At 48.6% G+C, this 14807-nt stretch overlaps 1 protein-coding gene across 1 annotated transcript; it reads right to left on the reverse strand.

Annotated features, from left to right (window-relative positions):
* Positions 1-1033: 1033 nt before the first annotated feature.
* Positions 1034-14264, reverse strand: LOC141729582 (serine/threonine-protein kinase PAK 3-like). The gene is made up of 7 exons (XM_074544283.1): positions 14172-14264; positions 13637-13690; positions 9563-9675; positions 8802-8919; positions 7858-7957; positions 7218-7414; positions 1034-1126 (listed from the first exon to the last, which is right to left on the reverse strand). The coding sequence occupies exons 1-7, from the start codon at positions 14262-14264 to the stop codon at positions 1034-1036; spliced, it is 768 nt and encodes a 255-aa protein (XP_074400384.1).
* Between the last annotated feature and the right edge of the window lie 543 nt (positions 14265-14807).

Consider the following 14807-nt stretch of genomic DNA (forward strand, 5'->3'; position numbering starts at 1 on the left):
TACTAAATTCCTTAGAGCTCTCTGAGTAGCCTTGGTTTCCTTAGAATAACATAAATTATAAAGTACCTGTCTTGGTCTCTTCCACCTAAACTCTGCTTTACAAAATCTCATTCTTTTCCAGTTCTCTTCCCGCATAATCTAATTCAAGCATTGTTTCTACTGACACTCACTTTGCTGCCTTGCAAAAAGCTATGCCTGTTACAGCAAAAAGTCTGGTATGCCCACAGACACAGACACAGACACGCCCTGCATCTCAAATTCACGAGAGTCAGGGCTTAGGTTGCTGTGGGACGGCAATTCCTCGAATTCCTTTAATTTGTTTTACCACACTTAAACATAAATCACCATACTGCAGTTTTTCCGCGTAAAATGCTTCACTTGTTGCAAACAAAATCCTAAAATCTCCACAAACACAAGCCTACAATACCACAATCAAATTACCACAGTGTGGGGGAGGAACCACACAAACTCACTGGGAAAGGGGTATCTCTTAAGAGTGCCCACTTTTCTCGACACAACCCAAAATACAACATTTCATCATCTACCCACATCAGCTTATCAGCCTCTTCTGGTCCTCACACACTCTGGACACAATCAAAATAACAGCACACAGTAAAATTCCAGGGACCAAGTCCAAACTGCGGGGGCAGAAGAATCCCCTGAGTTCATCTAGGCACGGTTAAAATGTGCACAATCTACATAAATCACACATCATCACCTTTAAACACAATAAATTAATAAATGTCCTCACCCACGTTTCTCCACCTGTTCCACTACTCCACGGGGTGTTCCCTGCCCTCACAGCCTGCCCCAGCCAGTGCTCCGGGCCTCACCTGGCTGCTTCAGACACGGGTAGAACTGCCCCCGCACGCCGTGGGTACACTCCTTCACTCACTGACTCGGTCTGTTTTATACACCACACACTCACACAATTACAAACACACCAACATTAACCACACAATGCATTAGCCATACAATATCAGGACACCACAAGCACACAAAGTTCGGGTTCACTCGGCTCACCCCAGAGTCGCTAGCGGCTGCTCCATTGAACAATGAACCCGTTCCCAGTCGTGCTATCAACCGGGAACCTCTGCTGCTGACCGTGCTCCTGGTCGATGGCTGCCTGCAAGCACAGGGACGAGGCTGTGCACTCAGATGTCTCTGAGTGACTTATCAGCAACCCTATCTCCCCTGGGCCCTTTGACAGACATACTGTGTATCTGCACAGCAGCAGGTCATTGTCTGCAGCCGCAGGAGGCAAGCCGAGATGGAGCAGAGCTCCTCCAGGAAAATCCCAGGGAGTGCCCAGGAGTCCGTCCTCCCTTCTGCCCCTGTGAGTACAGTCAATGTCATGGCTGGCTCGCCAAAATGATTAGTGGAAAAAAAGGGGAAACTCCACAACTTTGTACAAAGTCGTAAAGCCGGTATGTTTAGCACTGGACGCATGTGGGAATCGTTGTTCCCCCTAAAGGACACGCGCACCCCTGAGAATTCCCCCTTGCTTATACATATGCATGTTGTCTCATTCATATTCATTTTACTGATTTCACGTTACAGGTTGCAATTAGTTTTATCAGTCCTTGCCTTTTGCGCAGAGACTCTCTAGTCAGCCTCAGCCTTTGGCCCTGACAAAGGGGCCTCCGCTTATCTTGCTTGTATATCCCCATTCATCTGTTCTGTGCCTTAAGACCGGCTCTGAAGAGTGGAAGTTTTGTTTGGGTTTCTCTTATCAGGAACACAGAGACAAGCGGTACATAAGGCTGTTTTTTCACTTCCAGCTTCAGCTTGCTGCTTTTGCTTGCTCTCTTTTTCTGCTCTTGCTTCTGCTCTGCTTTCTGCCTCTGCTTATTAGCTAGTTCTAGCTAAACAGTCCACATTGCTTCCTGGACTGTTTCTCCTCTCCTGTTTCTGTGACCATCTCGAACCTGCTCTGGACTGGGACCCGGGAACACCGAAGGTTCGGCTGCAGTAGCTGGCGCAGTGCCGGAGGGACTGAGAAGAGAGCAACCACCCCCGAAAGAGACTTTTTGATTTTGCAATCTTTCTCAAAGTGGTGTCATCGGGTATTGCTCATTTTGTGTGCTGGGGGGTGCTGGGCCAGTCAAATAAACAGGTTCTTTCCACCTCTCTCCAAGGAAATTTTTTTCTCGAACCGGTTGGGGGGAGGGGCCGTGTGGATTTCGCTTTCTGGAGGGGCCCTCCTTTGCAGATTCTTTAACAAACTTGCCCTAAACCAAGACACACACCATGCCAAAGACACCGTTTCACTTTCCACCTTTAAGAAACAACAGACAGTTCAGAAGGAGTTCTCGAGTTTATTCGCAGAGTGAGAAGGAAGGGAATCTTCAAGGTGAGTTGTGGTTTCAGAAACTTTATTGATTTTCAATCCTGCTCTGCAGTCCTATTAGACAATCCTACTCTAACCCTAACCCTTACCTTAACCCTAATCCTTATCCTTATCCTTATCCTTATCCTTATCCTTATCCTTATCCTTATCCTTAATCTAATCCTAATCCTAGTTCTAACCTACCATCCTACTCTAAACCTGTTAAGGAATAAATGGTCCTGATGTGATTGTCACATTCTTGTCTCCTTCCTCTTCTTCACTGAAACAATCAGTGGCACCAGGCTGGATGCAGGCTCAGCATATCTTACAAATGGATGCTGCCCAAAGGGAAAAAAAAACAGATCAACAAAAAACAATGAACCATGACTTTCCAAGCTCAGTGCTTCACAGGATTCCTCCTGCTCCTAGAAGGATGCAGGAAGAGGAACAATGGGACCGTCTACACCTCCATCTTTATGTGCAGACTTTGCCATCACAGGCAAACCTAGCCCAGAATCCCACTCATCCATTTATACAGGTGTCTTCATCTTGTTGGGATTTTAGCCCTGCCAGTGCTCTAGAAATGGTGCTTTCTGTCCTTGGAGTTTGTACTTTTCAGGAAACTCCAAAGCCTCTCATTGGTCTCTCTTTTTGTACGTCAGGCACTGTGCTGATTTCCACAGGGAGACAGAGCAGTGTCTGTCTTTCCATGCCCTGCCCCTTGTGTGCTGGATGGCTCCTTCCTTCCCAGCAGGGCCAGCCCAGTGGCACTGGGCCCTGCAGTTCCCTCTCTGCCACACAACCAGGCAGTAACCCTGGCCCAGTTCCTGTCGCAGACATTTCTTCATAGAAATCCTTTCTTTGGGATTTCTCCTTCTTCTGGGAAGCAAAGGGCCCCAGAAGAAGAATGTAAACAATTGTTATCAGCTGCTGTGAAATGTAGCAGGTGTCCCTGTGATTGGCTCATCTTCCTTGTGTACCATTAAAGGCCAATCACGGGAGCAGCTCGGGGACAGATTCTCTGGGCAAAGAACTTTGTTATTCATTCTTTCTATTATATTCTTAGCATAGCTGCTCTCTGCAACCTCTCTTTTTCTTCCTTTTAGTATAGTTATAATGTATTATATATCCTATATCAATAAATCAGCCTTCTGATCAAGAAACAAGATTCTCGTCCTTCTCTCACCACAGTGACCGTCTAAGGTCGCTGTAATAAGTTCCCATCTGCTTGGGCGTGCCAGGCAGCAGATGGGGCTGGGACAAGTCCCACCCAGCTGTCCCTGTTTGCGTGGCAGAAACCTCTAAGGGTGGGCTGGGGGGCACAAACCAGGGCCCCTCAGAGGCTCACAGTGAGCCCCCCACAGCCCCTCCTGCCCACAGCCAAATCTCTGACTGCTCAGCTGGGACTGGCTTCCTTGGGCTCCTCCACCACCATTTCATGTCTCTGTACCCTGCATTGCTCTACTTCAATTCTTTTGCCATTACATAAAACTGAACACCCCACCAAATTACAAAAGAGGTGACAGAAACAGCCAGAGGACCTCTCTGACTCAGGAAATGCAGAGAGAGGTGGGGTTGCTCAGTTTTGTGAAGAACAGGCCCCAGAGAGACTTTATTGCCCCTTTCCAAAACTTCAGAGTGGCTTTGAGGAAAGTGGAGGACGTCTTTTTTAACAGGGCCAGTTACAATAGGACGTGGGTGAATATTTTTTAACACAAATAGGATCTAATCAGAACTTGTTTACTCGGAGCATGGTGTGACCCTGGCACAGGTTGCCCCAAGAGCTTGTAGGTGTCCCATCCCTGCAACCATTCCGGCTCTGGTGGCAAAGGGCTCTGAGCAACCTGATCTCTTTAAAGATGTCCCTGCTCATTGCAGGACACTTGCACCAGAGGACCTTTACAGGGCTCTGCCAGCCCAGCCCAGTCTGGGATTCCTCACCGTTTTCATTTGAAGAGCAGCAAGAGTGGAGGTGAGGAGGAAGGGGGCTCATCTGATGCCCTGGACTTGAGTGGAGGAGGAGCCCATCCCTCAGAGCCTGTTTCACCTGCAGCCCCTTCCCATTTTACCTGCAGGAGCTCCTTGGCAGACCAGCGCCGCGCCTCGTCTCTCTGCAGGCAGCAGCTCAGGAAGTCACGCAGGCAAGATGAAAATAAGTTGGGCTGCTGCAGCTTTTGTTTTCCTCCTGTGGCTATCAGGAGTTGAGGCTGGGGAAAAAGGAGACACCAGGCTCCACCTGCTTCTTTCCCACCTGTAACTGCTCTCCCAGATCCCATTGATTAAGCTCCACTCTGCAGTGGCAGTTTCTGCCCTGGCAGAGACCCAGAGATGACTTTCCTTTATCAACCAAAAACCCAAACCCCGATGCAGCCAAAGCTTTTCCACCATCCTGCAGATCTTGCCTTGGCAGCTGATTTCATTGCCTGACCTAGTTAGTGGTAACTACATCAGCACACGCACATTTCCTTCCTTGACGATTCATACCAGCTTGAGAGGCTTTTTGGAAGAAGGACTTTGCTATAGTAACTCTACTGTATCCAAGGGTTAGGATATGAAAAGTATCTCTGCAATGCTTCTTGTCCCTTAAGCACTGCTGCCATAAAACAAAACGAATCAAGCTTTTTGCTTTGTTCTTGAAAAGAATGGGAATTGGAAGGAAAGAAAGGAAATCCACCAGGTATTCCTCAGGTAAGGAAACAAATCTTTGGAATCTCATCTTCAACACAGACACATTAAGATCCATGCACAAATGTACTGGGATGAAAACACCTGCTTGGGTACACAGGAGCCACCTGCAGCTCTGTTTCTCAGCAGTCTGAAAATTTCTGCTTTCCTTACATGGAAAAGAAAAACCTTTCATGGTCAAATCAGAAAGAGAGGTTCCATCCCTACGGTCACCCTCTACTCATTTGGCTACTCAAGTCAATGCATGAATGGTAGGCCCATCCCAGAAAGTGTCAGGAAACAAATGGCAGGTTTTGGAAGGCTCTCCACATCACCAGGCTCTGGCTTGGTGACAGCCAGAATGTTGCTCGGGCTGGGAGAGAAACACGGTCACTGAGTGTTTCAGCAGCACTGCACAAGAAGCAGAAGAGACTCTGTGGCCTTTACACCCTCATGCCCAGGTTTCAGGCACGTTTCCCAGTGAGAAGAAACTGCACAGGGGGTTAAGTTCCTCTCTAAAAACCAGTGCCTTAGCAACTTTCTTGTGTTTGGGCTTCTTTTCTTCATTTCTGGAAATGTAACACCAGTTCTGAGAGGCTTGCCTTGTGGTTTTAGGGGCATCTTCACAGAGAGACAAGTGGGAACAACTTGAAACCCAAAGCAAATGTTGCCTGGGAAGAGCTGGAGAGTGTTTGCCTGTGGTGAGGCTTGAGCTGTCTGGCAATCCCCTTCCATGATGTGCAGAAACATCCAGCTGCTCCCCAGAACTCAGACCCTCTGGGCACGCAGGCCTCTGGAAACCCCTGAGGATTCCAGCCTTTCTCCTGCTCAAGAGCATCTAACCTAAGCTGAGCTCCAGTTTCTTCAGCAAGGCCAAGGATGCTCACGTCCATGCAGCTGACAGTGTCCATGGAGCTCAGCAGATCTTTCTGATACTCCTCAGGCCAAGGAGTTACAGTGTAGATTGGCAAGACATTGGCTGATCATTATCCAGTGTGGTTCATGTGGAACCAAGCCCTAACACACTGACAAGTCAGAGGGAGAGAGAGCTCATTCTGCTTTTGCAAGATGGTATTTCGAAACATAAGACACCGACTGGGAACTATTCAAACCTCAACTTGCAGAATCCATCTCAAATAGACAAAAATAACAATGGCAAGAGGCCTTGGAGTCTCCATAAAAATGCCCACCACTGTCATGATAGCTCTGTGCTCGTGGCACTGAAATAGATGGTGACCAAAGAGACTTTGCTATTATCCTCTTTAACCCAAAGGAGAATTTCAAATCCAGAAATGGCAATGCACTCCCCTTGTGTACAAATAATTTATGCAGCTTTCTGTCCTTTTCCCACATCACCAGAGGTGACAAAGAGGGTTTTATCCTGACTCTTAGCTGAGCTCAGCCACTGGCCATGGTGGGGAGCTGGAGCCCTCCCTGTCATTAGAACTGTGCAGGCCAGGGATGGCCCTGCTCCTGTGGTAAAGAAACACAGCACCAATGTCAACTGCCCACGCTGGGTCCCAGCCCAGGCACCTGCCTGCAAGCTCATCAACTTGTTAAAGTACCCAGAAACAGCCAAGGGTTTGGCAAACAATTCTAACTTCAATCGGAGACAAACACATCCTAAACTTATCCAGGACACCCACACACATGAGTGAACAATGTACAGATGACTTGAAAGCCTGAAAGTTTCAACGACCACAGGATTTGGAAAAGATGCTACAGAATGGAAGAGAAGAGCTGCGTTTAAAAAATGAAAAAGCAAGCAGAACTGCTTGGGCATTGCTTTGGTAGTAGGTTTTTTCTCTTTTCCTTTTTTGTTTACTTTTCTTTTTCCTTTTTTCCAATGTTTTCTATAAAATTGAAACTGGGAAGGTCTAACCTCCATTTCTCAGGATATTTATCACATGTCTACCCTGTCCACTGAAGAATTCTTGTCCTTCAGAAACAGAGTTCCAACATTGTTCAAAAAACAAGTGAGAAATGTCAGGCATGGCTGGAGGCCAAAATGGCAGGTTTCTGACCTGGTTAGGTTTCTGAACTGCCCCTTCCCTTTCTGATACAACCAAAGCTACAGCAGATGCTGATGTGTTGCAGGGGCATTTTTAGAAGGGGACCTTGGTGGAAGTGGTGCCAGCAGATGGCAATGGGATTTTGTCCAATGGCGCACAGAACATGGGACAGGTGAGAAAGACAGTGGGATCACTGAGTATTTGCACCTTACCAGGACAGGAGTTGCATTCCAGGAAGGAACTTCTCGTTCCACCATTTCAATGCCCACGATTCCCAAAGACCATATGTCCACTTTGGGGCCACATGGTTGACCTGTCACCACTTCAGGCGCCAGCCACCCAGCAGCGCCGGCCACGGAGCTCCGTCTGCCCTGCTCAGGGCTGAGCTGAGCAAAGAGGCCAAAGTCAGCTGTGGAGAAAACAACAAACCATGAAAGTCAGCTCCAATTAGGAAACCAAGCAAAAAATTCCCCACTCTCAGACTAAGAATGTGCTGTTGAATCTCTTGGAGAACTGTCCACGCTTCATTTCCTTGGGGCTTTAGCCAAGGGAGTATGGAATTGGCCACGTCCAAAAAAACCCAGATTCTTAACGCTGCTCACAGCAGTGGACTTCATTCCCCTGAAGCTTGAGATTGTAGATCCCTCTGTCTGGAAGGGACACACACAGAGCAAGGCCACTCTTGACTGCTTGCGGTTCCTTCTACCTCTGTGCACGTTGCAACTGTGCCCTCAGCTCGCAGCAGGGGTCCCTGCACTGCCACCAGCACCATTTTTGGGGAGCTGGCAGTCACTCCAAGCAGCCCCACACCCACATCCCTGGAACGCTGCACCTGACCAAGAATATACTGACCCAGCTTGACAGAGCCGTCTGTTCTGAGAAGGATGTTTCTGCTCTTCACATCTTGGTGGATAACATGGTTTGAATGAAGAAAATCCAGTCCTTGCAGGCACTGAGAGAGAAAACAGAAACAGGAGGTCAAAAATGAGTGATGTGATTTCATCCCACAAGAAAGAAAACAAAGAACCTAAAAGGTTCCCTCTCCAGGGGAATGGGGAGTAATGGCAGAACAGTAATGGCCACTGAGAGGAAGAGCTTGCTGCTCCAACACTTGCAGAGCAGGACCTTTCTGAGGAAAGGCACGTCAGCTTTTGAAAGAGCAACAGCACCTGCTGTTGTAGGCTGTCCCCTGCAAACCAGCCAGGATGACTCCTGCTGCAGTGGACATGCTTTTTCCATGCAGAGGACAAAGGAGGGGTTTGGAAAGGAAAAGTCCCTCCCTTTGGTGTGAAGCGGATCACTTTTGGGTGGGAGGTTGCATGACAAAGATTTTCTTGCTGGCCTCAGCACAGGCTTGGATGTATCACACCAGTCACCTTCCTGAAGCAAAGAGCATTTTGGCTGCACTACTATCCTTTTCAGCTGAGGACTGGGAGAAATGAGTCTTTTTTCTTTGCTGATCATTCCAAATCCTGCCACCAGCACCTTTGCTTTCACAGGCAAGGAATGCAGTGAAGACAAACTCCAGGCAAACATTTAGAGAGGCAAGGTGGAGAACAGCAAATACAAATACAAGAGACAGAGCGAGAATATAACAGCAGGAGATAAGAGTACTGGCACTGAGTACAGGGAGTGCAGGGGCACTGGCAGGCCTTTCACTTGAGATGCTTTTACTTGCCCATAGCATACCAGCAACACAGAAACAAAGCTTGGCACAGGAAATCACTCCAGCTCTGAGGCCCTGTTTCCCAGACAATGCTGCCCAAGCCCTTGGAAACACAGATGGGATTGCTGACCTCCCGACTGATGGCTGCCATCTCATCTTCCGACAGGTAGGTCTGGCTGATGACATCGCTCAGAGTGCCTCCATCCATGTACTCCATAACCAGGGACAGTTCCTCACCCACAAGGTAGCTGAAAGAAGGACACAAGGGCATGGAGATGAATGTACATGGCTAGGTTGCTGTTTGGAAAAGATGGATCCACTCTTCTTTTCAGATCCCTTTGAGACAAAAAAAAAAATAAAGGAATAGACATTCCCTCTTGGCTGTGCATTGTTTGCCATCTGTGCAGTCTCAAGGAGAAAGGTACAGCTGCGAAAAAAGAGATGTCTTAAATGGGCAGCAAGCAAAATGTGCAGTTTAGTAACAGCCCAGATAAAAAGCCTGTCATGCATGGTGTTTCTGGAAAAAAGCACCTACTCCTCCTGGCATGCATACCAATGGAAAACAGTGGCAACAATCCAAGGGAAATCCGTGTTAGTTTACCTGGATGTAAGAAGACACTTGAATAAAATCAAGCTCCAAAACAAAGTGGTGGCTGTGAATATAGAGATCATTGATTTAGTAAGACATGACTCATCCGGGTTTTTGAACAATTTTCAAATACCATGTGCCAGCAAAGACTCATGCAGACAAAATGCAATCTCTTCCCATATAAGAGCAATAATAATTAGCCAATAATTACAGCTCTATTTTCTGCCAGTGACCAAAGTGGGATCTTACCTTGCAGTTTGCAGTACGTGAACAAACATTCATAGGACAAAAGCACAACTCACCTGTCTAAACAGCTGACCAGGTTGGGATTCCTGTTCACCTTCATGACTATGAGTTCATTGACTTTTAGTTTGTTCTTCCTCAGTCCTTGAAGCTGTATTTTCTTGATGACCACCTAAAATGACATTGAAAATCAGTAACTTGAGAGGTTGGTGGCACGAGACCACAAGACACATGGAGGAGTGATTTTGCAATGACACAGCTAAACTGTGCCAAACTGCCTTGTGATTAGGCACTGCAGTAATTAGGAACTGACATTCCAACAGCCCATTTCTCTGCTCCTTTGGGAGCCAGTTACAGGACACGTGGACCTCTGACATTTTGCCTTGACCACTTGGTAACAGCGGTGTCTCAGTTATCACCCACAAACCTCTGACCACACTCTCTGCTGCGTCATTTGGGATTCAGAAGAAGTAATCCTTGCCTTAATACTCTGTGGATACATCCTGGGCTATGGGCAGGGCTTAGGGCTTTCAGGGACGCCTTGCAGATCTCTCCCTATGTGCAGTTCCCAAGTGCAGAACTGCAGTGGCTAATGAACTACTAGTAACTTTCAGATGGATTTGCTGGCAGCCAGAAATGAGAACTCAGGACTCTGAAGCTGTAGCCCCAAAGAGCAGTGAGGTGCTCGAAGGCACCACCTTTGTTTTAGCAATGGAGAGCGAGCGAGGGCGTCCTTCTCTGAAAGGAACCGCTGCCCTCCGTGCCTTCCTTCCGGCAGCTGAGGAGGACAAAGTCCCAAATGTGTTTTGTGGGCTGGCACCGGTCTGTGCTTCCTGTGCCTTTTCAGCACAGCTCTGCCCAAAGCTCCAGCCACAGCTCACACCAGAGGGGAAAGCCCTCGAGTGCAGCAGAGTCTGCAGGGGCTGTTCACATTTACCTCTCCTCCTGTGGCAGTGTTGAGTGCTTTGAAAACATCTCCAAAAGTCCTAGAAACAAAACAGAAGCAGAGAAAGGAGAAGCCACTTAGATCTTGCAGTGAAAGCCAGCCCACACAGGAGATCTGTGCTGTCAATGCCTAAGACCTGCAGGACACTGGAAGCATGGAGATGTCTTTGACAAGGCCTTCTGAGTACACTTAGAAATTCTGATCAGCACTGACAATCTCAGCCCAGTGCCTGAACACATTTGCAGCTTGCCTGACTTTACACTTGATACCTATTCCACCAGCAAAACACTTGATGCATAGTTTTGTACAATTAACATTGCTTGGACTCACCCACTGCCAATATTTTCCAGTTCAGTGTATTTTAGAATAGGATTTTCCATCTTCACCATTCTCCCTGAGAGAAACAAAATGCAAGATGTTCACTTTAAAGCAGAGATCCCACCTTCTAGGAGATACAAAAGGCAGCCCCACTGTCTGGGGCTCTGAGCCCTCTCTTGGTGGACAGCTGGCTAACATCAACAGGAACAGCAACTGGTACAACAAGAAAAGAACAGCAGGCCCACAGCACAAGTGGCTGGCACAGAGACTGATTTCCAGCATCCTTTGAAGTGAGAGACCTCTTGACAGCAGGCACACAGGGAAGCACCAGGAGATACATTCAGAGGAGACTGAGACCAGAAGAGAATACCTAGCAAGGCAAGTAAGTTTGTCATCTAGAAACATTAAGGAGAGCTGGAACTAACAGTGCCTTTGTTTCCTTGGGAATAAACATTGTGAGATTTAGAAAAGGTTTCCTACTTGCTAAGATTAAATGCACCTGGACATCTAGAATCAATTCCTCTGAACAGATGCCAAGTTCAGAACAGGAGGAATATTGCCAAGTGTTCCCATCTTTTCCACCTTGCAGCAGTTTGCCAGAAGAATGCCTCTGTGTTTGTAAAGCAGAGCAGCTCATGCTAGAACCAATCCCCACAGGGCTTCCAGCATCAGGACCCTCACCCTTTATGAGCAGGCTGAGCCCAAAGACGCCCTTGCCCGTGCCCCGCGTGAAGAACCGCGCCGCTTCTCTTCACCCTGACAGCGTGGATCCGTTGCTCCCATTGCACTCGCCCTCTCGGCACCGCACACGTCCCCATCTTCCCAACTCGGTACAGCAGGCAGGGGCACAGAGGACAGCAGTGCTCCTCAGGCCCCCCTGTGACACAGAGAGCTGCCCAGAGGAGATGCTGACCCTCCTGTGAGCCCAGGCTGTGCGAGGCAGAAGCTGGCCCAGAGAAGGGGCTGCTGCCTCAGGCAGCTCCGCGCTGCAGCAGCTGGGCAGCAGCGGGACCCTCCCAGCTAAGGAAGGCTCCAGCCTCTGCATTCCCACAGCCCTCAGGGGCAGGGCAGCGACCACAACAAGGCTGGCAAAGCCCAAGCATGAGCACTGACAGGCACTGATGGGAAGAAGCCAGAGTGAGCCTCAGTCCCGGACAAGCTGTTGCCCCCATTCAGGACACAACAGGATGGGCTTTGAGATCAGCCACACCGAGGCACAGATCAGTGCCCTTTTTGTCCCAGCAGGTGATGGTAGACACAGAATCCACTGGGCTCTGGTCTCAGCCCCACCAGGTCTTATCTGAGAGCACAGCACTGGCAGCTGTTAAGGGCAAGAAGCAGATTCATTGGGTTGTGCTGCAGAATCACAAAGGGCTTGATGTGTTCTCCTAGAGACTGATTTCAGCAGGACTTCTGCCACTGGCTAGGACTCAAGCAGTCACAGCCTTCTGCTGATCCAGGGACAATCCCTGCTTCTGCCTTCAGCAGAGACGGAAGCCCAGGCAAACTCCAGCCAGTCTAAGCTGCCCTCAGAGGCAGCAGGAACACCCAGAGCTCTCTCTTGCTGCCTCGGAGCACTGCCAGCACTTCTGTGACACTAAACTGAGCAGAACCCTCTGGTACAGCTATGCTGACACGTGCACACAACACACTGTCCCTCAGATAAGAAAGATACCAGACGTACTCTGCTGCTCCAGGGAGTCACCCGCCATCTCCTGTTGCTGAGCAGCAGCTGGGTCAGCACGAGAGGTGAACCAAGTGCTCAGGCTCCACTTCTTCAGCTGGGGAGCAAAGGCTCCTTGGGATGGCACTGCTGCTGCTGCAGCAGCTTCAGTGTCAGAGTCGGTGTAGGTCTGAGACAAGAGATGAGTTGATGTCAGGAAGGTGTGGCAGAGATTGCCCTGAAATACAAGAGAGATTTCCATTTGAAATGCAAGCCCTTAGGAAGCTGCTGTCAGCCACATGCAGAGCTCTTCAACTGGATTGCTTTGAATGTCCACTTGTGAAACCAAATGGTCAAAACCAAAGGCTGGTTTTACTCGAGTTCATAGCCAGTTTCTTGTTCTAAAGGGATGACTGTAGCAACGACCACTCCACTTCTCTCAAAGACTCCTTTCCCCCTCCTAGGTCTGCAGATACATTTGCAGCTCCTCATTCTAATGTTCTACCTCCTGCCATGAAATTCTCTTTTTCTGCACCTTCCTCGGGACGTGCTTATCCTGCAGCATCTCTGGATGGTTCAGTTCCTGGGCCTCATGACAGCCTCGGGGCTCTTGGTTGCCCGTCATTTGCTGGAACTCTCTGCAGGCTGCCAGGTAGGATGGTGACACTTCCACCTCAAGTCAAACAGAACAAAGCAGTCAGAGACTACAGCTTGTCCCTGTCAGCCAGGAGTCATCGACTGGGAAGAAAGGAAAGAAAAGGACAGGAGCATTCACAAGGGATACAGACAGCTTGTAGCTCGTAAAACCAAATCTATGTGAGTGACCATGTTCACCTGCAAAAACACCTCAAGAAACAAGGTGACCTGGAAGAAGCCAGCAGGAGTTCATTCGGACGACTGCTGGCTAAATGGCCAGAGGAGCAATGCCACTGTCTAGAGCATCAGCTGAGATGCAGCAGAGCAGGAAGTGTCCTTGAGAGCAGCTCTGACAGAGGCCTCATCAGGATGGCACTCAGAGGCATCACCCACCCCCATGCTGCTGCTCTACACTGGAAAGGCAAGGAGGGCAGAAACCACCCCTTGGGTGACTGCAGTGCCTATTGCTATTTCACTCACTTGCTTTTCTAGAGCCTTTTGCTTCTGAAAGAGGTGATTCATTTTCTCTTTGATAATTTTAATTTTTTCGTCTAGCCTCTTCTTCCCTACCTTGATCTTAGCCTCAGTTTCCTGCAGCTGTGCCTCCAGCTGTTCATCAATTTTCTACAAACAACAATGGAAAGGACTCTCTTTCATGAGTGGAGTGGCTGCCATTCTGTTGGAGATTTTTTCAGAGATGGCTTAGAAAGCAGCTGTAAGGAGCAGATTCTCACAGCCTGCTTCTGTGAACAGCAGAGGTTCTCAGGTTATTTTTAATTACAGGTAAAAGTGACAAACATCAAGGCCTTGAGAGCCTTGCACATCAGAGTTCTCAGGCAGCTTTCTCATAACAAGTAGATGTTCTATCTTTGGCTGTTTTGGGAAAGCAGGAATAATTTTGAGAACCCAAATCTTGGTATTGGAAACATAAGGTGGAGTTGGTATGTTATCTCTGACCTATTGTGAGCTCAGATTTTGCAATATGCATGAAGTGAATTAACACTGTTATAAAAAGTGCCGGATTGATCAATAAAGTGGAGTCGATGCTGATCAACGCAGGGTGGGTCGTCTCCCTCCAACTTCAATATATGGTGAACTTCATTACCATTCCTTCATTCACCTGTTTTTGTTGATTGTCCCTCTGCATAGGGAGATTCTTCTCCTCTTGGATGTCTTCATTCCTCCTCTTCGCTGCCATGATGGCACTCTGAACTCCAGGCATCTCTGCTTGTGGCTCTGCCTTGATGTTCTGTACACACAAAAGCAGAGCAAGTGACTGAGAGCTGCCATCAGGCTCAGCTTTTTCCTCTTTTAGCCTCCAAATCACATTTATTCAGCCCCTTCTTTCTGCTTCCCTACCCAGCTTTGTTTCCACTGTAATCATCCTGTCCCAGGGCTGATCTCTGCATATTCCAAGGCTCTGTGCTTTCAGTGCCTGTGGGACTCCTGGCCTCCTCAGTCCCAGGAGCTCTGGTTTATGCCCCTCTTCCTGCCCTTCCCTCTGTGCCCTCGCCAGTCAGGCTCACCTGGCCATTCTCCTGTGGCTCTTCCACCTGCTGCCTGCGCTGCTCTTCCTGCTCTCGGGCAGGGAACAGCTCTCCCTGAGTCTGGCATGGCATCTCAGATGAGGCAGTGTGCTCCTGCTCTTTCTCTAGAAGCACCTGCACAGAAAGCAAGAGAAGATGGGTTTCAACTTCCCATACGCCCTTTGTGGGCCAAGACTCAAAGGCTGCTGGGCTCA

This window comes from Zonotrichia albicollis, chromosome 7 (genome assembly GCF_047830755.1).
Source record: "Zonotrichia albicollis isolate bZonAlb1 chromosome 7, bZonAlb1.hap1, whole genome shotgun sequence".
NCBI lineage: Eukaryota > Metazoa > Chordata > Aves > Passeriformes > Passerellidae > Zonotrichia > Zonotrichia albicollis.

What these genes read in the sequence shown, in the direction of transcription:
- LOC141729582 (XM_074544283.1), bottom strand. Translation starts at nt 14,264, where the DNA reads ATGGCAGCGAAGAGGAGGAATGAAGACATCCAAGAGGAGAAGAATCTC. An exon ending in CTGGTCAGCTGTTTAGACAG is followed by an intron (nt 8,920 to 9,562) that starts GTGAGTTGTGCT and finishes TCCTTCTTTCAG; the next exon opens with CTACCTTGTGGGTGAGGAAC. An exon ending in AGACGGCTCTGTCAAGCTGG is followed by an intron (nt 7,415 to 7,857) that starts GTCAGTATATTC and finishes TTTTCTCCACAG; the next exon opens with CTGACTTTGGCCTCTTTGCT.